At 48.6% G+C, this 25,093-nt stretch overlaps 1 protein-coding gene across 9 annotated transcripts in view; it reads right to left on the reverse strand.

Moving 5' to 3' along the window:
- Positions 1-25,093, reverse strand: part of Nipped-A (Transcription-associated protein Nipped-A) — a 270,630-nt gene that overhangs the window by 171,573 nt on the left and 73,964 nt on the right. For all 9 annotated transcript variants that reach the window (XM_077657537.1, XM_077657536.1, XM_077657532.1 and 6 more), the window contains exons 24-30: positions 22,214-22,365; positions 21,665-21,765; positions 15,769-15,968; positions 12,872-13,164; positions 3,264-3,909; positions 1,406-1,744; positions 1,155-1,223 (exon numbers count right to left, since the gene is read on the reverse strand). In XM_077657537.1, the coding sequence (XP_077513663.1) occupies positions 1,155-1,223; positions 1,406-1,744; positions 3,264-3,909; positions 12,872-13,164; positions 15,769-15,968; positions 21,665-21,765; positions 22,214-22,365 (1,800 nt within the window). The remainder of the gene's footprint in view (positions 1-1,154; positions 1,224-1,405; positions 1,745-3,263; positions 3,910-12,871; positions 13,165-15,768; positions 15,969-21,664; positions 21,766-22,213; positions 22,366-25,093) is intronic.

The following is a 25,093-nucleotide window of genomic DNA, read 5'->3' on the forward strand; positions in this document are numbered from 1 at the left end:
TCCCCGATATCTCGTTTGGCTCGCATTTATGGTGCCATGCTTTAGCTTCAATTGTAAGTCGACCCCCCTAACTTCTAATTTTCAAATTTAAAAAAAAAAAAGGTCGACTTACAATCGCGTAAAGTAAATACGGTACACAGCACTTGCTGCAAGCAACGGGTAATCAATGTACAGTGCAGTCCACTTATAACGATACCACATATAACGATGTATTGTTATAACGATAAGCTGACTTAAGAGTATCAACTTATGCATTGAGGCTATGGAAAAAAAAAACAGAACGGCATGTTCGGCCAGCGGTCATGCCGACCACCGAAAAAAAGGTTAGGGACCCTTTGTATGTGACATTGAAGAGGCATTGAACCAGTGGTTCTTTTCTACCCATGCACAGAATGTGCCCATCAGTGGGCCAATACTGGCCGCAAAGATGAAGCAGTTCGCTTGTCTTCTGGGGAAAGAGAACTCTGAACCCGGTGGAGGCTGGATTCAGCGATTTAAAGACCGGCACGGCATCGTCTACAAAAACATAGTGAGGGAAGCGACCTCGTTGGATGCGGAGGCGAAGAAAGAGTGGCTGCGAACGAAGCTGCCCACAGTGTTGGAGCGCTACACGGAAAGAGACATCTATAACTGCGATGAAACAACATTTTTTTTAGATGCTGCCACCCAAGACCCACGCACAGCAGCTGGATGCAATCAACACTGCAGTAGTGAAACTGCAACAGCCACGCAAGCAAGTGCCCATCTCAAATTACTTTAACGCACCTAACGCTTCAGGTGCTTGTTAAACGTGACAAATAAACGCGTTGTTTCTCAAATCATACGTTCTGCAATTACTGTTCTTCCGCGCAAGTATAAAACTTGAGTCAGGAGCTGCAAAGGTATGTTTGGCATTTTTATGGCAGTCCAGATATATAGCGATGATAGCTTATAACGATAATTTTTTTCTGGATTTTTCGATATCGTTATAGTGGACTGCACTATACAAAAATCTCCATCACATGTGAGCTCCACTGCTAATTTCTTTGTTTTAAAAAACTGGTTAATATAGGTGGCCTGTTTTTCAGGTCACTTGTGCCTTAGCCATTCTGTGTGCCATTACCACAAGACAACACTACAGAGAGAAGCAGGGGAGGAATGTGGTGCCAACCTACCTGTGGCTCTGCAAGCAGCAGCTCCAAGGCTGTGACAGGGTGCCGCTCAAGGAACCGGCGCAGAGGTGCCTGGAATTGCACAGGGGCCAAGGAGAATGACCAAACCATCAGCAAGGGCATTTTTCCAAGCACTTAGTAACAATTTGCAAATTAAGATTTTAAAAAATGAACAAACGAGGTATAAATTCCAAGAATTCTTTGAGTCCCTCTTTGTGCAAACACGGAAGAGGCATGCCAAGGGGAGCCAGTACCTGGAAAGGGCTGCCAGCCTCCACCATGAGCTGCTGCTCGTGGCGCAGCACCAGAGTGACGAGGGGCTTGACAAAGGCTGGCCCCGCTGCGGGAATCTGGGGGAAGATGGCGATGATGGCAGCGCACTGGCGCACCTCAGTGGCTCCAGGTCCCCGGTGTGGGGTGCGGGCAGCCACCTCCAGCCAGCAGCCCAGATGCTGGAGCAACTGGTCACACAGCTTCTCGTTGAACGTGTGTGGGAACAGCTGGGTGAGGTAGCTCAGCCGCTGAATCACACTCAGCGACAGCTGCCGGAAGTCCCCCAGCAGCATCAGCAGAGACCGGATGGCCTTATGAACCTGCGCATCGCATGCACATCGTGCCAGTCAAGCCAGTCAAGACTGGCCGATTAAAAAGGGGGGGGGGGGGGGGGGGGGGGGGGGGGGGGGGGGGGGGGGGGGGGGGGGGGGGGGGGGGGGGGGGGGAAATCGGAGGGTACAGCACCAAGGGTAGTCCAAGCCAGCCTTGTTGGTGCCAAACACAAGACATTGTACAATAAAACCTCGTTCATTCGGACTTCAAGGGAGTGGGAAAAACGTCCAAATTATCCGAATGTCAAATTATCGAATGGCCTCCCATAACTACCGAAAACCATTTGTGTGAATAAGAAATTTAGTGAGAACCAGGGTTGTTATCTCCTTTAAAAATGAAAAATACTCGACAACAGCGATTGCCCGCAGTTTCATTAAGTGTTTCAATTTATGCACGTTATCAGGAGCGGCAGAAACAGGACTGCTCCACAATTGCAAGGGTCTCTGCAGATTCTTTCAGTGTCCAAAACGTTAGCGCTGGAGCTTCTTTGCGTGTGGTTGCATGTGAGGAGATTTCACCAAACAAAACGCGGTCAGCACGTGACGAGCGCGGAATTTCGGTGAGCTGGAAGAACGGAAATACCACACGGATGAAAGCGAGAGAAGCATGTATTCGCATAGGAGTGACAAAACACCTTCAAAAAAAAAAAGATTAGCAACAAGGCAGTCGTCATTCCTAACGGTGTGCGGCTTGGCTCGCTCACTGATATGCGCAACTGATAGCCGCCGTCGCCGCAGGCTGGCAGCAACTGGCGACGAAGTACCAAAAGCGAAGACATGCGGCCGGAATCTCTCTCGGCCTACAGACGGAAAACTGCCGACCGTCAACACACTAGCTTTAGCGCAGATTAGAGGGGCAAGGGAGAAAATGCAATATGCAATTTAGGCCTGTGTACGAATATCTGGATGATCGCCTGTCGAGCACGTCATATCTCGACACAGTACCCCTTGGGGGCCCTCATCCGGGGGCCCTCGTCCGAATTAACCAATGTGACCCCTGCGGCGTCCGAATAAATGAGCTTCCGACGCCATAGACTTGCACGGCCGTTTGGCGGGATTCCAGATGCAGTTCGAATGTCCGAATTAATGGGGGCCGATTAAACAAGGTTTTTGTACTATCGTGAGCAAAATCAAGAGACCCCTGCAAGCGAATACCAAACCAGGCCAAACTGCACGCGGGCGCCACCTAACACAGCACTAACACAGTGCCAGTCTCGACACCAGAAGTGCTTCGTCAGGCAGCACTAGCATGCAACTGGGCATGGATCGGCATGCGCTGGCAGGGGTCTCTCACTTTTGCTCATGATAGTACCAAGTGATCTCGTGCTCCCCTGGAAACACCTACACGTTGGTGGCACATTCCAAGGCACGTCCCAGTTTGTAAGTCTCAGGTGCACAAAGGCAAATAATAAACCACTGGGTTCTTTGGCCAAAAGTGACTGGAGTGCGTGGCCACCAAGGTAATCAAGAACAAGTGAAAGAGAGGAGACAGCGAGGGGCCCCTCACCATGTCCATGTCAATGTTGCAGGCGGCCACAAAGTCCGACATACAACGGAAGGCCGCTTCTTGTAGCTCGGGATCACGGGCGTTGAGTGCCCGATACAGCACATGAAACACTCGCTCACGGCAGGGAAGGTAGTGACAGGTAGCCAGGGCGCGCAAGGCTGCACGCCGCAGGGAGACGAGCGCCGCGGGGCTGCAGCCCTTGTAGCAGGGCAGCTTAAGCAGGGCCGCATCCTCCAATTCGCACAGGTTCACGAGCTCGGTGAAGAAGGTCTTGTGTTCGGTGACGGTCACGTCCAGCGCAAACAGGCGCGGCTGCAGGCTAGTGCAGAAGGTGTTGCCCTCCATGAGGCCGATCTGGGCGTTGAGCGGCTGATGGCGCAGCAGGTGCTTCTTGGGGGGCACCATGTCGGCGAGGACCTCGCGATGGGGCTCCATCAGGGCGGCCACCGACTGGCCCGAGGCCGCGGCCAGCGCCTCGAGTGAGCGCATAGCCTGCTGGCGCACGCAGGCGTTGGGCGACGTCACCTGGCGCACCAGCTCCAGAGAGACCTCGTGCAGGGACTTGCGCTGGGCCGCACGCAGGTCATCTGGGGCATCAGCAGGCAGAGGGGCGCCGCACAGCGCCAGCATCTTCTCCAGATTGGTCCTGATGGGAGGGCAAGTTGAGTCCATGTAAGGAGCAGCCTCAGCCACATTGCTGGCCAAGGTCGTCACCAAAACGACCATGACTAACATTTGGATTCCAAAAAAAATCGCAAACTCGGAACAGTCAGGTAAATTAGCAGAGCTTCTAAAATCGCCGCTAAAGGGGAAAAGGATCTAGTAAAGGGGATTACTAGGCATAGCTAAATTGAGAGACTTATGCCCCAAAAACGTAAGTACGGTCCAATCCCACCACAATAAAATTTTGACACAACAAAGAATTTTCAATTCCCTATCAGCAAATCATATAAGGCACTGCAGTTACAGTCGAGCCCGCTTATAACGGTTACATTTATAGCGAACACTCGCTTACTACGAACGTGGGCGGTGCTACAGTCAAAATATGTATTAAGGCAATGGCACTGCATATCAGATACAACAAACACCTGTGGCTGCACAACTCAGTCAAAGCGAACGAGGATGCGCTGCAAACTCTGCCCCACCAGGCACTACAGTCGAAAATTACCGCTTCATGCAGGAGTAGAGAGTGGCAACCATCTCCTAGCCTCCATGTCACCCCCAGCCACCCTTCTCGCAGAAATAACGAGGTGAACTAACAAAGCAAAAGCCATTAAAAATGAATAACAGTTACGAAACATGACACTTATGAAATGCCGACAAAACTTTTTACCAGATGCGGCCGTCAAAAATGCATGCCTTGAAAGGCTACGCCTAGAGCTGGCGGGTAGTGTCGTAAGCATTGCATTAACAGCTTTCTACACAAGCATGAACAGCCGCGACTATTAGTGAAGTGCTTTGGTAGCTACGTTCTCATCTCTACATGCACGACACGAAGGTGTGAATGATGCGCAATTTTTTTTAATTATTATTTGACGAGTGTTTCACTAGGTATAACATTTAGAGGGGGCGTGGGGACGACAGGCGACTTGTTGGCCGAGTGGCTTGTTCAGTCCGACTATGACATGGCGAAAAAAATAAGAAGGTTGTAGAGTTCGGCGCACTGTCGCATCTTTTTGTACATGTGTTCCAAATATTCCGCGAGAGGGCAGTGACCTACGCTGCACGTCCGGTTTTGTTTTGTTTTGTTTTGCTTTGGTGCACGCCGTTAGAAGGGGACTCATGCCTTTTTGGTTAGTCTCCCCATTCGTCCTTGCGGTTTCCTTCGCCGCTCCGGACGGCGGGGCTATCTGCCGGCCTCGACCTTGGACCCCTGTCCCCTTGGCGAAGGATTGCGCGACCACCTAGGGAGGAACTCGGGAGTAAGGGAAAACGCTGACATTAGTTCTGAGCTTTCCTATTCGTCAAAACTAATGAGCCGCAGTTAGCAGTATTTTTTTACGTTTGGAAAGGGGCGCAGGCATCTTCGGGAGGTACCAGCGAAGGGAGCCGCGCCCGTGTACTTTGGTCTCTAGCTACTCCTAGCTGCCAGGCGCTCGGTCTGACCGAGTGCGGAGGGAGTGACCGTTGAGAGCTGGTGCAAGGCGCGCCAGTTTGACTGCTGGGACGCGGTGTCCCTCGCCTCTGTGCAGGCGGTCGGCTAGGCCGGCCACGGATAGTTGTGGCCGTATACTGACTTTTGTTTGTACCCATCTGTAAATAGCCTGTATAAAAGTTCGTTTCTCACTAAATCGCTTCGCCTGCAAGTCGTATCATCGAGAAGCCTTCAAGCGGTGCATCCAGTTTCTGGAAATCACCGGACCAACACCACCGGCAAACCTTTACTAAGGTCCTTCTCATGCTCAACAACCGTGCGGTGCACCACATGCTGCCTTCCCTCACTGTGGTGGCCATGCTCTTCTACCACCGAACGTGACGAGCAAGACCTGCCACTTGACATAGGCACGCTTCATGTACTCAAAGTGCCCTGTCGGCAGCGCGTCACTGTGCACTGGTAGCAAGTGACCGACTAGGTGCCGCATAGTCCCAGTTTGAATTTCTCTGCTCCCTTCCATGGAATGACAAGGTCCCGTGGGTGGAACTGACTGCGCAATGCATCAAGAATTGTTTCCTTAAGGCAGCATTTATGGACCCTGGAACGACGGAAGACGCTCTCAAACACAACATTACCGGATGCATGTGGATTTGTGGAGCTGGCCCGACCTGACTACGCCCAGGATGGCTTGGTTGCTGTAGATGATGGCACCGATGCCGGAAAGCCATACAGTGACGAAAATAATAATGCACGAAGGACAAGAACTCTCGCACTTCCAGGAATCTAATGAGAACAATCACGCGCAGGCTGGCCTACCACCTGCTACCATGAAGGTTTCCACTGTAATTAGTTATAGTATCGCGTCCCTAAACCAGCTTGCTGATAACAAGTGTACCGGCAAGGAGCACATTACTGTGCCAGAGCACTAGGAAAGCGCCATAATACTGTCTAGTTTGAATAAGCAGACCTGCATAAAGGACTTACACTCACCAAATTTGCAATTTTTGGCTGTAACATAGAACTCCGCCTACTACAAACCTCGGATACAACAAACGCAATCCGCGCAACCATCAGGTTCGTTATAAGTGGACTCGACTATATTTCCCTCGAACAATTTTAAGAGAAAGGTTTCGCTTCAACTCAACAAAGTTTTTGTGAGTAAGCAGCCAACATTTTTTTGGAGCGCTTCCAAATATACTATGAAGAGTTCGATACCTCGGCTGTCTCCAACAAAAATTGCCGCCGAAGTCAGTTTGCAATTCCAATAGAGCTACTAACTTTCTTTGCTGAATCGGAATTATACACAGATGAGCGCGCAATGATGCAGTGCAGTGCACAACTGCCAGCGACCTGCGGCCATTTGTGCGAAGCAGCTTTCGGCTGGCCCGCTTTTCTTCTCACTTCGCTGACATAGGCTCTTGACGTCAATCAGGTGTATGTTGACTTCAATGCGAAGTTAATGTATCATAAAAAATAAGTAACAACGTTAGAGCTTTAATGATAAGCGCTGAGAAGTTCCACCAAAGCGCTTTCACTATGGCTTCAGTGCAGAGAATGCTAGGCCTAGCGATACCGAGCAAGCGAAGCATCGCTGAAGGAATGAACTACCGCCGTGGGTGCAATCAAGTCTTGCTTTTTCACAACAGACAAGCATAGCAACAATGTTTTGTTCTGATTCTATCTTTCTGGTGCAAATGCCTAGTAGAGGCACTGTTGAGTAAATGGCAAAGGGGCAGCGGTTCTGCAGAGACTCAAAAGAATGACATGTTGTCTGCATGTTTGTACCACATCACAAACTGCCTTCGAAAATTTTTAATAACTGCGTTTCTTCCACGTGGTCCAAAGCATCGATTTCGAACTGGATAAGACCCACAGTTGAGGCATAGTGAAGTATGCACACGCGCACCTCGTTGACGTCAAAATGCCTCCCGGCAGTGCGGTCTCAGTGTGAACTCTTCACAAAAAAATCATAGCACAGTGCAGACTTTGAAATGGCAAAAGGCCAAAGCTGACATATTTTCAGAAATTAACGTTATTCATGAACTATCCAGTCCAACTGAATCGAACTGAATTGATTTGAAATGAAATGTCAATATTCTGGTCGGATTTTATGACAACGAAGCTTCTGCTTCAGCAAAATTTTTCCCGAGCCCCCATGGATTTCGCTGCAGTGGGATTTGGCTGGAGCGTGATCAATGTTTCTACCAAAAAGAACTTTTCATCCTCAGTGTGCTCAGTTTACAACCAGCAAAAACATTAAAGTCACACTACACAACTGAGAAATTATGTACGAGTTCTAATCCAGCCTGGTAGTAGATGCAGCATGCAGCAGTACTCCCTGCCTACTCTCCAGCCTTAAAACAGCACTATGGACTCCTGAACAACCAGTCCGCATTTCACTCCTGTCATAGCTTTGGCCTGCCCCTCTAGTGCCAAGGTCAAATAAGTGCCTTCTCCACAGATGCCCTCATGTTGGTGCTTTTCCTTAGCAGACCTTGCGTAGTAAGCCTTGTGTTACGGTCAATTTGCATTAGCTTCTTGCTGTTCACTGCTATGCCCAAGGCATTTAGTTCCCCACAATTCCAAGAAAAATCACGGATTTTAGGATTTTTCATGGAATTATCTGTTAGCCGCCACATTCTCTTTTTTGATGCAATTGTTGTTGTGCACATCAGTAGGCACGAAAATATGATGAGAAAATTGGTGTTCTACTTTGTTTGGCATCAGGCAGAGAGACACGATCTTGCCAATGCCATTCACCACGTGTTTACAGGAGGTATTCAGAGGCCTTAATTGGGAACAGTGGGGGATAAGAGTTAATGGACAATACCTAAATAATCTGCGATTCACTGATGACATTGCCTTGATGAATCATTCTGGAGATGAACTGCGAATCATGATCCATGAGTTAGACAGGCAGAGCAGAATGCTGGGTCTAAAAATTGACATGCAGAAAACCAAAGTAATGTTCAACAGTCTAGCAAGGGAACAGCAGTTCTCAATTGGCAGTGAGGCGCTGGAAGTGGTAAAGGAATACGTCTACTTGGGGCACGTAGTGACACCTGATTCGGATCACGAGAGGGAAATAACTAGAAGGATAAGAATGGGGTGGAGAGTATAGGGCGGGTTCTCTCAGATCATGAATAGCAGGTTACCAATATCCCTCAAGAGAAGTGTACAACAGCTGTTTCTTTCCGGCACTCACCTGCGGGGCAGAAACGTGGAGGCTAACAAAAAGAGTTCAGCTTAAGTTAAGGACAACGCAGCGAGCCATGCAAAGAAAACTGATCAGTGTAACGTTCAGAGACCGGAAGCAGGCAGAGTCAGCGAGGGAACAAATGCGGGTGTATGACATCATAGACGAAATCAAGAGGAAGAAATGGGCTTGGGCAGGGCATGTAATGCCAAGGCAAGATAACCGCTGGTCCTTAAGGGTAACAAAGTGGATTCCAAGAGAAGGCAAGCGTAGCAGAGGCGGCAGAAAGTTAGATGGGCGGATGAGATTAAGAATTCTGCGGGCATATGGTGGGTGCAGCTGGCAAACAACAGGGTTAATGGGAGAGATATCGGAGAGGCCTTTGCCCTGCAGTGGGTGTAGTCAGGCTGATGATGATGATGATGATGAATGCAAGGAGAATTTTGAGAAGCCAGCAGAATTTTAACAGCCATATTGTTATATTAAATGGAAATATCTAACTGTACAGGCCAACCATAGCAAAGGCCCCAGTCAAAAATAAAATTAAAAAAACGCAGACTGCATGCTAAAATACGAAAGCAGCGGATACGTCAATGTTAAAGGGGCTCCGAAACGCCTTCTGAGGAGAGCACATTAGCTCACTTAATCACTGCACTGCGTTGCCATGAAAACCAGAGCCAAATAATACTCTTCTACACACAGCAGACGACCCACAATCACGCGTCAAAATTGGCGAGCCCTTCCCGGCGACTTTTTCATCCTCGCGCCCTCCTCCATCCCCCACATCTGTGTAGACAAGGTGAGAGGTGGCCACTGGTTAGATACTTTCAGATGTCAGGCAGCTACCATGGCCGCGGCCAATAAGCCGCCCATCTCAAGCGAGTCGGGAGACTCCGCTCCCAGAGGGGCGTCGGCGGAGGAGCACCTGCCTTCCAGCGTGCAAAAAGTAACAACAGGAGAGGGAAAGGCGTGAAGACGCTGAAATTCAAATTTTAACTACAGATAACTCAGCTTCTACATCCTTGCTGGACACTATTCGTGAAGCGGCGTGCTTCAATATCCCAGGCATGCTGCAACTTTATTAGAGCCCCCTTCACAGCCCCTTTAAGAGGACTGCTTCAGTTTTGTGTGCCAGAATCGAGCAAAGCCAAGCCTCCAACACAGCAGCAGCCACCATCACTGCCGTGGCGCTGCTCATTTTGCTTTTCTTTACCTTCCCCGCTTCACGCAACTCTTTCAATGCCTTCTCCATCTCAAGGATCCACACCACCTTCTTTCCTTGTCCATGGGGAACCTGCGCTGCCAAGGTGGCACTGCAATTGTTCCATTCGGTGACTCAAAACTGCTTCTGTCAGCCACTTGGGCCGCTGCAAACGCGAGAACAATTCTGCGCCATTAGATACCCTCGTTTGGCTGACAGCATTCGTTGCCTAGCTTCTCTCGGCGTAGCCCAGGTAGCTGACGCACGGCACGTGCGCCTTCGACAGAGCACGGAGGCTCACGCCAATAAGCGCCTGAAGGTGGTGCGGAAAAGTACTAAAAGTACTACCCAAAACTGCTTGCTCTTCTCACTAGGCAGTGTGTTATGGCGCTGCAATCGGCACCGCAAACTTCAGCGCAAGTTCCCCATAGCCACTTTCTCCTTTGTAGCTGCATGTCGCGCACTTTGCCCCAAGGTATTAAGGTTTGTTTCTCCTACCTGCTTTCAAGCCTTATGGCAAAGGTCGCTTTACAGGTGCTTCAAAAGGTCCTTAAAAAAAATCTATACGATATTCATACTTTGCTTCTGAGTATAATATGAGGTGCATTCTGAAGCATTATTTGATGTCTCTCACATAATTTTTTTTAATTTAAAATTTTCTGCCACAGAAAGTTAGAGGCCTTAGGTAAAACTGAACTGTCGGGAAGCAACAAGAATGCAAAGGCATGCCCCGGAGCCCTCAGGTCAGATCTTATCAGCTGACAGACCGTCACAGAAGCTCGACCGGGCACCTCGAGACAAGGCGCGCACACGGGAGCTCCTCTGCAGCACTTGCTCTCATCACACCCTTGGCTCCGTGCAGACCTCGCAGCGCAGAGACAGACTTCCGACTTGTCCGCTTCAGCACTAACAAAACTAAGCAGAAGCTGAACATAAAATTTAGCATACCTTCCACTTCCTGAAGAGAAGCAGAGTGCAGTTTCTGTAGACGATTTTTTATGGCTTTTCTTTTTTTTCACTGCCTTTTTCCTCGTAAGAGCACCACCCTCCATGGGGCTGTCTCAATTTCCCACGCTCTCAGCATAACAAGCAATGTCATCCATGACACAATGTGCAACTTGTGGACAGCATTTGTTCTTGTAGAGCCATCCGTTTGGTTTGACTTGGCCCATTGGCTTTGCTAGTGGCATAGGTCACTAGTGAAGCCTACATACTTATGACCACAATGATGACATGAGACTGACAAGCAATTTATTATTAAACCTAGCAAGTAGTTTGGTTTGCAAGAGGGCTCACAGCATCACTATGGTTTCGCTTTATTTCTGCATTTTATAAATGACTGAAAACTATGGAAAATTGTTTTCAGCCTTTCCAAAGGGTCCAGCTCGTTAGCGGCTAAATGACTGTGCTCAAAAAGTTGTACATTAAAGTAGTGGGAGCATTAGCACTTAAGGCAATGGAATTTGGATAAACACTCTGCGGTTGTTTACATTACGTGCTGCTCTTCTAGCTGTTTATTTTCTGCAGTTGCTGGTGAAAGTCTTTAAAACAAGTTAAGATAAAGAGTAAGCCCTTACACTCTCTTTTCCGAACATCATAAAACTCGGCCCAACCACACTCGCCACTCACACGAAATGATGCACAGAAGCTTTGCAGCCAACAACCAACCAACAGTCAAAGAGGCCAGCAAGCGAGCATTTGTCCTCTCACCATCTGCCTCTTTTCTTAACCATTTCCATCCTAGCACATATGGCTAAAACTTGCCATTCTTTTATGGCAGCATTTCAAATGGCGACGTAATCAGTGAATAAAACTACGACAGCATTCAGGTTTGTCTGCAGTGCACAGCACTGTGCAGAGAGGAGGGGGTCACATGATGACGTCGTCTACATTTCCAGCCAAGAAACTCTTGCTCTGAATGAAGAAAACCAATGCCACCGAAGGCAAAGCCTTCAAAACATTGTCTGGTGTCACCCGACGACACGCGGCAGGGCGTGGGCGAAGGCAGCGGAAATTTGGGTTCTCACCACCCAAAACGTCATCACCAAGCTTCTCTGTACTTCTTTGAGGCTGTGAGGAGAAGCCCCATATTTAATTGGTAATTTCACCCGCATTTTAAATTCTAACTCAAAAAAAAAAATGGCACACTTTACCTAGAGGCTTCATACATTCGAGGGCTTGAATACAGTCGATCCCAGATACATCCAATTATTGTGTATTTCGAATGATCAGAACACCCCATAGAAAATACCACGCAAAGGCACTGCATTATTGTTCGCATTTATCAAACTCTCATTCACAGGAACATTCGGCATATCGAACAGCGCACACCTGCAAGTGGCGCTTCTCCAAATGGCACTCCGGCAATCACTTTTCGCATGAGGAGATGGGTCAGCAATGCGGCCTTGAGCACCTACTCACAGCGCTAGCACTTGCAAATTGGAGATGAGCAAATTGGAGATGGGGTGCTTGAGGGTAGCCTTCGATGCACAGCTCGTCATGCAGTGAAACCTGCCTAGCAGAACCCTAGCGGCAACCCTCGCCTGACGTTTTTCACTGCCAAAGGCGTTGCGGAAGTCAACTGTACCTTAATTTTAGTAAGACATTATTCCATTCAATATGTACTGGTAACGCGATTAGACCTCGTATGATCGAAAGCGGCTAGTTCCAAAGCACCGTCCGCTGCGGCTTCAATGTGAAGCAGGCCAGGCCTGTGACACCTAGCAAGCGGCGCGCTGCCAGGACGCCGGCAGGCAGCACGTCGCTGCAAGAAGTGCATCACAAACGCGAGTGCAGCATATGCTTGCTTCTAGGCCGCAGCTATGCTTATCTATTGCCATTCTTTATATATTGAATTATCAATATATCAAACTAATTTGCAATCCCCTTCGAGTTCGATATATCCGGGATCTATTCTCAAAAAGTGTTCCAGCTTCCTGGCCAGCCTAGTATAACGCAACAAACCATCAGTGTCTAGCAGGCACCTAAGCTAGGCAAGGTAGGAGAGGTTGCTTAGCCTCACCACACTGTGCTGAAGCCACCCAGCCCCAGCGCTAACTGTCACAGAAGCCAGCAGACAAGTACTCAGGGAAAGGAGACAAGGGTAGAGCACGCACTTGGCCATGTCGACAGCGCCATTGGAGACCTCCCCCGTGAGGTCCATCATGATGAAGAAGAGCGCCTTGAGGAAGACATACTGATGGGCCAGCACCCAGCGCAGGGGCATCCGCTCGACCAGGCACTTGATGGCGAAGCAGCCACCGGACTTTGCGTACCACGCCCGGTCGTAGCAGAGCGTGCACAGCTGGTCGGCCAGGTAGTCCAAAAAGGGCAGCTGACAGGCCCGCTCACGCGACGTCAACACCGTCGCCGAGTTCTCCGTGATGAGTAGGACTGCCAGCTGTCCCACCTGCCAGGCAGGTGGTGGGCCACCACAGACGATTCAGGGACGAGCACTGGCCAACACTTCAGCAGAATAAATGCACAGCATTGTGCCCTTTGGACAGTTCAAGCTAACAGCTAAATGAAATAACGTTAACAATGCTCACTTCACTCAGTCTATAATGCAAAAGGGCAACAACATATGCAAAGACAGTGTTTGACACAGCTAAATGCAATATGCAGCCAACTACACCTGCCATTATCCCCATTGCCCATTGCCTTGTAGCATTTCCAAGTGCCGTGCTTGCTACGATGACAAACCTACTAGCAGAGGAACATACACAGGTAGAAAATAGTAAAACAGCTCAATATAGCCGAAATTCGCAATATAAAATTCTATCAAAAACTAGGAGTGTGCGAATATTGAAATTTTCGAATACGAATCGAATATCTGTTCAGTACAAAAAAAATTTCAGAAAACGATGAGCAAGCAAACGTTGTTGCCCTTATTTTTTCCAAAATAGTGTATGGTCTTTGCAAGTGAAATAAACAAAACTAGACTGCCTCAGTACCATATAATAAAACATGATGTGCACAGAAATGTATACTACTTGATTAGACAGCATAACAGTATCCAAACCATAATGAGGTCATGCAAAACAAAATCCATAAAATGACAAGACTGGGAACAAAAAATTACAAGATGACTATTAAACCTCATTCATTTGGAGTTCAAGGGACCGGAAGAAATGCCCGGATCATCCGAAGGCCTCCGTTAATAAAATTGCCCGCGACACCCCCCCCCCCCCGCCCCCCCCCCGCCCCCCCCCGCCCCCCCCCCCCCCCCCCCCGAAAAAAAAGAATGCTGCTGAAAACGCTGATGATGCAGTAAGGCCTTATGAGGCGGCTCCATCGCGCTAACACCTGTAAGCCCATGACGAGCCACCCGTTTTGGAGTGCTGGAAGAGCAACACAAATGCAAGCATGGGGGCCGGGGAACACACACTGGCGTCGGAGCGGTGAGGCGGTTTCTAAAAAGGAAAAAGAAATAAGACGCGCGGAGCTGGGATTGGACTACCGGCGAATGCGCGGGCCGACATTTGAAGTTGCCGCGGGGCAGCGGTGAAGCTCGGAAACCGAAACTACGCAGCCAGGCTATTTTTTACCCTAGCGACTAGAGGCCTTCCGATTATTGCCATGCCTGCTGTTACGCCCGCTAAAGAGGTGTGCAGGTCACAATGCACCATGCAGTAGGCGAGATTTTTACAGGATCGCTTGCCCTATTGTGACTACTCGACGCGCCCCTTCAGGAGGCTCCCGCGGCTTTCCGCAAGTAGGCTTTCCCGCATAGCGTAGTTTACAAAACGGGATGGCGGAAGTCACGCTCGGAGAGTTATGAAGGCGACAGGACGCATTCTTCGGGTGTGGGCATTAAATATGTAACGTATTACCGAAGGATTTAAAAAAAAAGCGCAATTTCGCGTAGCGATTGCTCGAAGCGGGCCGTCGGCCATCTTGTTCGCAGCACGAGTGATATGTGGGAAAGCCCACTTGGGGAAATTATCACGAGGAGAAGCCTTGCGGCATAGGGACGCGGTCGGTCCGCGTGATAAACGGCGGAGAAGGAAGGGGATAGGAGCTCTGTATTGTTTTCCTGGAATTTTTAACACAATTATCGGCTAATTTACCCAGATATTGTCGTTTTGCCGCGGTCGAATTTATGAAACTATGCGTAGTATACGATCGCTGGTGAGTATTCGGGAATTTTCGAATATTCGGAAATTCACGAATATCAATTTTCAAATATGAATACGAATCGAATATCCAACATATTTGATTCGTATTCGAAATTTCGAATATTCCCACACCCCTATCAAAAACACATGCAAAAAAAACGCAATTTAAACCATTAAAGGGACAGCAACTTGGGCAACCTTTCCTAGAAAGTAGAGAGAACTCTTTCTGAAGCTCAAGCGCTGTACCAAAGGTGCTCGCAATGATTCCGGTTGCCGCAAAAAGCCAAGTGCCACTTTAGGTTGACCACCAACATGCAGCGATGGCAGGGCAAGCATCACCTTCCACGCGTTACAGTCGTGTCGTGTGGAAAATGGCATGCAAGAGGTAAAGCAGCAATCGCTATTTTCACCACGTCCGTGACAGCCGACGTGAGCACAGAAAGGTTACTACAAGCACTGCCTACGCGAGTTCTTTGAGGAGACTGTCGCAAGGCTATAACCGGCCCCGTCACTGTTTCCTGGGTGCTGTCAATGGATGCGAACATGTGCCAACCACCTGTCTACCAACCCTCCACCGTGGCACTGTTGGTGAGACAGAGAGAGAGAGATAAAGGCATGAACGCTTGCCACACCAACCCCAGCTGCCTGTGTAGTGCAGCGAAGCCTGCCGTCTGTCATCCAAGCGGACACTGATCAGTTTTATGGCAAACCATGTTCGGTATATAAAGTAAAAAAATTGCACGTGTTTGCTAAATGAAGATATTTAGAAACAGTTTTAGAAACAGGTTACACAGAGCTCCCTCAGCGTACAAATGATGAGGGGCTGCCCCAGCGGACCTGACTACGCAAAGGCAGTGCACCGCTGCTGGGCTTGCGTGGATGCAGGGGGGGCCCACCTTGCACAGTTCTTTCTCCTCGTGGGCCATGATGGAAGCCACGGCATCCACCAGCACAGCTGGGTCCATGCCTTGCGTGGGCTGCCGTGTCTGGCGTAGGGGCCCTGCCTGCTGGGCCACGGCCACCAGGGTGTAGTGGTGCACCAGGGACACCAAGAACGGCAGCACCTGGCTGTGCAGCTCCTTGATGGCCGCCGCCGCTGCACAAACACCATGCACACATTCAAAGACGCGGTACACATTTATTCTTAACTTTTTTCAAGAGACTGAAGCTTCCTCCCAGCACACCGACTGCTGCAAGGTAAAGTGACAATGGTCACACTTCGAGTAAACAGGTAAACAATAGCCAGAAATTTTCGTTTCTAAAAATTTTTATTAATTTTGATCCCAAACACTTCTAGTTGATGCCATAACTAAAATAAGACTATTACTTTCGTCATTTTACTAACAAGGGCGTTCCTTTAACTCTAACAAATTAAAACATCCCTGTGAAGTTTGAATTAGACTATCTTTAACTGTAGCTGTTACAGCTACATTTTTGAATGCATATGCAGCAGAACCCCACTGTTACATTCCTGTGTGCTGTGTTTTTCCGGCTTCCATGTTTCTGTGACTCACTCCCAGTCCAGGTCCAATAAGCGTGCTTTTTAAAAATACAAATTGCAACTAATATCATTTCAGGAAAAACCGAGAAAAATTATACAAACACAAGTACTATTATACAAATACAACCAACAGACCAACGTTCTGGGCTCCGTTTGCGCCCTTTCAGCGTCCGAACCAAAATCCCACCATCAGAGGCCCTATTATTCGATGCATCGAAAATATCTGCTGCTGATGCAGTAGAACTGCATGCAACGCAATGAAAACTCCGGAGTTTTTTTCATTTGGAAGTATAATCTATAAGCTACAGTTTGCTAAATGCAGTGCGCATTGTAATACATCACTCCTTGAAGAAAGATTTTTTATTTTAAAGCATTCAAAATCAAGTCATTTTTGCGAGGTAAGGAAAGAGTTAAAAGACGTTTATGCGCTACAATTGAAGGGGATTACCTAAGTAGGATTAAAGCGACCGGCGCAAAGCAAATAGGTATGTGTGTCACAAATTCGCCCAATACACGCACACTTCATTCTTGCCACTGCCTTCTTTCCAGCAGCAACAACTCAGGCAGACAGGCAGCCATCGCAGGAAGTTGCGGAGGACATTCTGTGCATGCAGAATGATCCCAAGGGTAACGAAACCTTGCAAGTCCAGATAAGCATGTTGAGCTAAAGAAAAAAAATGTTTAAAGTGGCAAACAGTGTTGTACAATTCTTTCACAGCTGTATTCGGCTACTTCGCTTCCTGGCTGAAACGCTTTTTGATCTGCACCGTGAAATGCACCATAGAGCCAACCCGAAATTCCAGACACATCAGAACCGATTACTGGATTTTTATGACCTCATTCCCGCTCGCTGCAGTACTGCCACCAACAGCCAAAGCGACATATCATGTGTACAGTGGAACCTTGTTAATTCAGACTTCAAGGCAAACTTGATTCAATAAAGCGGAGTTAAACCTAGAGGAAGCCCCTTAAATGGCGTTTCTGAAATTCTCCATGGGTTGGCGCACGTGCTTGCGAAATCGCATCATTCTCGAATGTCATTCACTGCATGTATTTAACAGCAGTCACAGTTTGTGGAACTCATCTGAGCAGATGTCGAGTGGCGAAAAAAAAGGGTGGTCCCTTTCAAAGCAAAAAAATTGGCAGTGGCTTAGCTCGGCAATGCCAGGATATACGTAGCGAGAGGTACGTCTACCTGGCTGAGCTTGTTGTGGCCACTGTACGTTTAGCAATGAGAGACTTTTGGCTCCATCTCAACGGCTACGCGCCGTCTACTACGCTTGGCAGTCAGGCATCTCCATTGGACAAGCCGTTCCTCTTTCTGTTCGGGCGTCTCCGCTGCTCTCTTTGCCTTCTTACGCTCATTCTCTCTGTTGAGAAGCAAAGCGCCAGGCAACAACCTCAGGATCGGAATAGTTAATCTTCTCTTGTCTATACAGCCATTTAGCAGCGGCTGGACTCTCCTTCTCTGCATCCATGTCAGACGTTGTGATACAGCTGCCCATTACCTCTCCACCTTTTATATGCACTGCTGCGCACGCGATGCGTGTCCGGGTGATAGAGCGGCGTGCGGCGAGGCAGCGACGAAGTGCGCGGCCCTGACGGTGGAGTGGGCGCACGGCCATGGCGACAGCGAAGAGCTCGCCGCACCTGCTGCTCCCCTCCGGTTGCCATGGTAACGACGCATGCGCGCAACTGGCCACGACTGTTCTAATGCAACATCGTCAAAGCTGCCATTTTGATGACAGGCAAAACGCCTCTCACTATATGCAAGCCACCACAGTGCATGCAATAATGTACTCCCAGCTCCAAGATTGATTTTCGGCTCTAGTTGCTAGCAGGCATGTCAACGTATCTGCGAGGTGTGAGACCTCTATGTGGGGCCCCCAAGCGCTGCTCTTAACTGCGATTACGTCGTCGCGCAGCTGTTGCTTTTAAGTGCTGACTCCATGACACCTACCAGGCATGCACACCACGTGACTACAGGAACACTACGCAAGCCTAAAGCCCATTCAAGGGCTTTACACGCGTCCAGCACCACCCCGCGTCAGGCAATTGAAAGAGGCACCCACCTACATGTGTCTCGTGCTAGCTCCCTTTAATGCTCCCGCCAAAGCGCTTGTTTAGCGAATTTCATGCGGAGAAGAGCGGCTTTGGCAGCTGCAGTCAACCCTCACTTGTTCTGCGGAAGTCAAGGGAGCCGCGCGTCTCCAGTTAGAGAGATTCAGCACAGCGTGACCCGCTTCCACGAGGAGCCACTGCGCATGCACAGGTCGCTCGAGGACACCACAAGGGGCTAGGCACCAGCAAACTGTTTGCATGCCTGCCTCATTGGGACTAATCAGCGCATTCACACTGGTGGCGTGCGGAAACGGATCGTACTATGCTAAATCTCTGTTGATGCATGCCGCCGTGATGTTTACAGCACGTGCACACCACGGGTAGCGCGGCCACAAACACCTGGCAGGTACAGATCTGGGAGCCGCAATTCCGCCTGCTCGCAGCGAGAGACGCGAGCATGTGCAGACCAGCTCCAGCATATGGCGGGAGCGCAGGCAGGCGGCATGGAGTCGGGGGCTTTGGTTGCGCACGCACCACGGTGCCATACCAAAGGAGATGAGCTGAATCGAAATCACACATAGCGAAAGTTCCAGAAACATTATTTGAACGAGAAGAATTCATCGAAAATTTGAAGAAATGTTTGGATCGAATCACATATCTAATACTTCAATAATCGACCACATATTCAAAATTATTGAATATTCACCCATGCCTAGTTGTTAGGCCTAATTATGAAGGCAAACTGCAATGAAATGCTTGCTGCGACCATTTGTCAGTTCTTACCTTTACTCCCGTCTTTTCCTTTTCATTTTGGGCCCTCTGTATATAGAGCTCAGCGTAGTTCCCGCAGCAGCAGGTTTGCTTTCGCGCCTCGACTTGGTGCCAGCTTGCGCATTCATTACCAGCCTGTCAACTGCAGTACAGCGACACTGCACTTACTGTGCCAACACTAAGCTTATACGAAGGCAGTCACCACCGATCAATGAGACTTAAGTCATGCAAGGCTACTGACCCCTTCCTCCATCATTCTGGCAATTAGAAGTTAAAGGGGCTCTGAAAGGGGCTCTAATAAAGCTCCAGTATGGCTGGGATGTTAAAGCACGCCTCTTCATGAATACTGTCCAGCAAGAAATTTTCTAATGTGCTTTGCAGAAGCTGAGTTATCTGCAGTCAAAATTCGAATTTCCGCGTCTTCGCGATTTTCCCTCTCCTCTCGTCACTTTCTGCACGCTGGAAGGTCGGCGGTCCTCCGCCGGCCCCACCTCCGGAGGCACAGCTTCCTGACCCGCCGGAGCTATGCGGCTTATTGGCCGCGACCTTGGTAGCTGCTTGACGTCTGAAAGAATCTAACCAGTGTCCACCTCTCAACATGTGTACGTAGATGCGAGCGACAGAGGAGGGTGCGAGCATGAGGAAGTCGCCGGGAAGGGCTCACCAACTCACCAACTTTCTAGCGTGGTTGTGTGTCCTCTACTGCGTGTAGAAGTGTATTATCTAGCTCAGGTTTCCATGACAACACAATGCAGTGATTGAGCAAGTTGATGTGCTTTCCTCGGAAGGCGTTTCAGACCCCTTTAAGTAAAGAGATTCACTCGATGAAATTTGATTTTTTGGACTGCCTGACTTTTCGGTTATTTTGCAGTCCATGAAAAGTAAAAAAAAAAATAATCAGTCAGTGACTGTATACAGTAAAACCCCGTTCATTCGTTTTTCACTGGACCGGGAAAAAAAACGTAACAGCCGGGAAAGCGCAACAGTGAGGAAAGCTCCGAAAATAATGAAAATAGTGCAGCTTGAAACTTGAAACAATTTATTTCCACAGAATGAGCTTAAGAATTAAAGAAATCGAAAAAGGTGGATTGCCGTTTTTTTCGCTCGCTGGGAAGCATCACTCGTTTCTTGACAGCTTGGAAAGCCGCATTGCTGTAGGCGTCGCTTTGAGGTGCGACGTACCTGCAGAGGAGGTCCAGAGCCGCAACGGCTTCTCCAAAGCTCAGATCTGCCAACTCCCCGGAATCATGCGCCTAATGCTCCTCGTCATCATCCAAGTCATGTGGCTGCACTCGTGACAGAGTTCGCACCAATCTTGGCGATATTTTGGCACGCCGACGTCAGCAGCGTCCACGGCGGCATAGTCATCATATGTGACTCCTGTGGCACCCAGCGCATTCAAAGCATCAGTTAGCTCTTGATCACAATAGGCTGCTTCTGACTCTTCAGCTTCTGTGGCAGTTTCCAGTTCCCTGCTTAACTTTCCACGAGCCTGGCTAGCTTTTTGGTCGAAGAGCGCGGCATTTCCTTCTATCTCGGCACGCTTCGAGATGATGCTGTTAAGCGTCGAGGCTGGCAAATCAAGGTCTTTGGCAATGTCGACTCTTTTCCGTGCTGGCTGCCTATAGAATGCGTTTAGTACATCCAGCCTTTCCTCAAGGGAAAGCGCCTTCCGCTTGTGCAACGCCATCAAAGCACGACAAATCGCTCACGGTGTTGGCAGTGTTGTGGTTACAAGACGTTCTCTTTACGACGTTCACGAGGCAGTGACCATGTAGTGGCGGTCTCTCCAACTCGCGTGCGGCTTCTCAGGCCTCCGAGATTACCCCGCGCGCGTGAGTGTTTGATCTCGGAGGCCATGGGCTTGCAGCCAGTTTCGTAGCCATGCCTCGCCAAGACTCATCAAAATAGCGGTTGGCGCGCGTTGCTTGGCCGGGTTCGGGGTGCCAGGTTGCGACGTATCATGCGGGAACATTTTCCCCGCTACAACGTAACAGCGGGGTTCCCAGTACATTGGATCCCATGGGAACTATGCCGGGACCGGACGAAAACGACGTAACAGCCGGGAAACCGCAGCGGTGAGGAACCTAACAGCGGGGTTCTACTGTACTGTACTTAAGTGTTTCTGGCTGCACTGCAGCCCAATGTACTGAGGTGAGCACACTTGTCTAGAGCTCGAGCGGTGTTCTGCAAAGGAAAAGAAGTGAAATTTTACAGGTGCTGAGTTTGAGAGATAATACTCGCAGCAGCCAGAGACACTTACAAACCACGATAGCCATGCCCCTGAGAAAGCAGCCGTGTTAAGATTTCACTTCATTTGCTCCGCCGGGCACCCCTCAAGGAGTCTAACAAGCGTGCTCACCTCTGTGCACCCGAATTGCGGGCAGCAACCAAATGGCACAGGCACAAGTTTTCTGCAAAGCGCCTCCATCCGAAGAAGAATGAAACAGAACACCCACCGAACATGCCTGTCAGAGCCATCTGGTGCACCTTGCGTGTCTCCACATCTGGGCACTTGTAGGGGCAGGTCTGGATGGGTGCGATCTCGCCAGTGCCAAAGCTGTAGGAGGGGGAAAGGGAGCAACTCAAGCATCCCAAGCTGTTTTCTGGCACAAGCACGCCTCGACACTTTGTTAGCTACACTCAGTGGCAAATCAAAGCAAAGAAAATGGCCAGACTAGTGCAGGCTATTCAGCTGAAGCACTGGCGAAAAGGAAGAACATGGCGGCACAATAAACTATTTCTCACAGGCTCCCACTTTCTCAATCTGGCTTTGTTGAAAAAAAAAGTTGGGAGAGAGAGAAATAGGGCTCGTTCACATTAATGAGCTTTTGCCACCAAACTTGCAGATGCTGTATTTTTTTAAAACAGTACCACAGCTGAGCTGTGCCACCTCCATTAGTGCATGTCAACGGCGACTCCCCGTAAAAACAAGTACAAAAAAGTGCAAGAGAGTAAGCCCTTCCCAAGACCTGTCAAATTTCTGCATGCAGCAGTACACCACTCACCTGGGATGCGAGAACAGCTGCAACATGGCGTGGCGATCGTCGTCCAGCTGCAGATTAGCTACCAGGAAGCCACGGATGATCTCCCAGCACTGGCGCCGGTAGAATGAATCAATGCCACTCTGCTTGAGTGCATTGAATGCCGTCTCAATGATCTGTTGCAGGACAGAAAGGAGCACCAGTGCCAATGTTGGAATTGCAGATAAGAAGAAGAAATAAAAAAAAGGAGGGTTAAACAACAAAGCACATTAGTTATGCCCGCCAATGCCGCCTGTGCAACCATACAGCTACAGACCAATTTTTTGGACCCAGTGGGAAGCCAAAAGTAGTCCTAGCAGGGTTCGTACAGGCTTTGAAGGCACAAATTCAAGGGTTTTTAAGGACTTTCAAGGACCCCACAAGTTTTTTTTTCAAGGACTCATTTCAATACTCAATTTAGTACCCTTTATAGTAAAACAACTTTTTTAAAACACGCTGCAACAAATTTATTGAACACTAAGAAAAAGCCGCACTTACACACTAGACTAGTTTAATACTAAACTAAGACAGGTCATAACAAGCGTTCATGAAAGCTCCTGAAGCTTTGCGATTATTTCTTGCTTAATGTTTAGAAGTTCTTCCGTTTTGCTTTTTGCCGTTTTCCTAAGGCAATTTGACTTCACAATGTGCACGACGTTGCCTGTCTCTTCTGCTTTCTCAGCCAAGTTGTCTGCTGAAGCTGTCAGATCAGCAAGGTTGCTTCAAGTCTTGCTTTCTTTCGCTTTAAGGTCAATTTCTTCCTCAACAAGGCGCCTCTTTGACTCCTTTGCTTCTTCAAGTTGCTCCTTCTTCTGTGCCTCCAGTTATGCATGATAACGATGCCTTGCAGCTGAAACGGAGCTCCTCAACTCCTTTGTTATAGGAATGTTAAGGATGCCACCTGCCTTATCAACGGCGTCATATATAACGCATCGTGAGACATACGACAGACTTTTCAGGTTTTCCACACAGACCTGCCGGTTGACACCAAATCCCCTTTCTACAGTTGCCTGGCCAAGGCTGAGCACAAGCAAAAGTTGGACTACTGTCCAGAGCTCAGCGTAGGATGAATCGAACTTTAGGAGTTCTAAGAAAAAAATGTCTAGCCTGTCAAAGCTCTTTTCAAACAATCGCAGCTTGTGCTTCTCCATCTGCACAGCATTTCGACGTACTCAGAGGGAACAGAGTCCCGTTGGTGATCGCTCAACCTTTTTGCAGCGATGAGGGCATTCAAAACATTCTTGAGTCCTGCTAGGCACTTGTCTGGTTTGATGCACATATGACGGGGATCCAGCAAGGAAAGGCCTCTAACCAAAGAAAATCATAAAAGACTCTTCTCCAGAACCTTTTTACACACAATAACAAAAAACTGCTTGCATTCCATTTTAAATTCAAATGCGTCTTTTGCACTGACCTTGGAATTCTTCAAAATTTGTTCAGCTGCATAACCAATGTCCACTTTCTCAAGTGCTGTGTGATTGTTCACGTCTTCAAAGTTGATTTTCAACAGGCCTGTAGTCCCAACTGATGCAGAGAGAACTGAATACATCACAAACTTTGTGAGAAGCTTCCTGACAATTGTTTCGAGGTCCCTTGCCAGAAAAAACACAAGTGGTTGGTCTGCCTGATAGTCCACCAGGAAAGGTTTCAGAATTAGTGCAATCCCAAGGGCAAAGTCAAGTTTTGCTGGGACTAGTGGGTCACTGGAGAAACTGAGCAAGTTTTGAAAGGAGGCACGTTTCGGCTGGTTCACTTCTTTCTTTCTTGCAGACTCAATGTAAATTCTCACACCAGGCCAGAGCGACAGGGCTCGTTCAATTACCGGAATGTTTTCAACCCAGCGATGGGAGAAGTACTTAAGGGGAAATGTAGCCTGACCGCTACGAAGTCTCCTCGCCTCGCCAGGGAATCTTCAAATAATGCACTTAGACTAGACAACAGAATGTCCACTCCCCACTTGTTGGCTGTTACACCTGCCCTGTAGGCGTTGTGCACAATGTGCAGACTGCAAGTGCCTAAATCTAGCCATTCTACTTGATAGTTTTTTTGCAGGTGCTCCTGAAAGCTTCTGAAAAATTTCAAGTTGACATTCGGTCTGTCAATGGACACTTGTAGGATCTTAATAAGTGGTAATGGCTCCAGTGCCTTCAACAATTTATCCTCGAGCCAAGAACAGCGTTGTCCATTTCAATGGGAAACAATGGTCGCGAAAACTAGGAACAAAACACGGGAAGAAGCAGCAAACACCCCCAACTGCACCCCCTCATCCCGTCTGCACTGTAGGTGGGTAGGTACTACATTTACATAATTTTTCACCAGCAGATTTGCACACCCCTAGTCTGACTATTCGCTTGTCAGTTCTCAGCTGGGCCGCATGCAAGGACGACATTTTATCGGCTTGTATCTCCATTTGTCGCTGAGTGTTAGCTTTGGAATTTTACCATTTCGTGTTTATTGGTTTGAGCTGAGGGGAACTACATAACATGAACATCGGCCTGGGGTGGGTGCAGGGCAGTACTTGGGACAGCGAGGGGCACAAGTTGCGAGGTCAACTTACACATGGCAACATACAGTATGCGTTGCACATTTTGACCTTAGTACAGTAAAAGTTTTACTACGAACATCAGATTAACGAAATTTTCAGATTTACTATTTTTTTTTAAATCCCCGTCAAAATGCATATATTTTCAATGTAAAAAACTTTCAGTACTACGAATTTCAAATTACCGAATATTTCAGAATAAAGTAAGTAATTTAATCTCGCAATTGTCGCAAGACGCTTCTTTATTACGAAGTTCCGTCGAAGTTTCGTACCAAATCCCTGAAGCTGATGCCTATCATCATCATCCGAAGCGGCAGCTATGC

Source organism: Amblyomma americanum, chromosome 3 (genome assembly GCF_052857255.1).
Source record: "Amblyomma americanum isolate KBUSLIRL-KWMA chromosome 3, ASM5285725v1, whole genome shotgun sequence".
In the NCBI taxonomy this organism is placed as follows: Eukaryota; Metazoa; Arthropoda; class Arachnida; order Ixodida; family Ixodidae; genus Amblyomma; species Amblyomma americanum.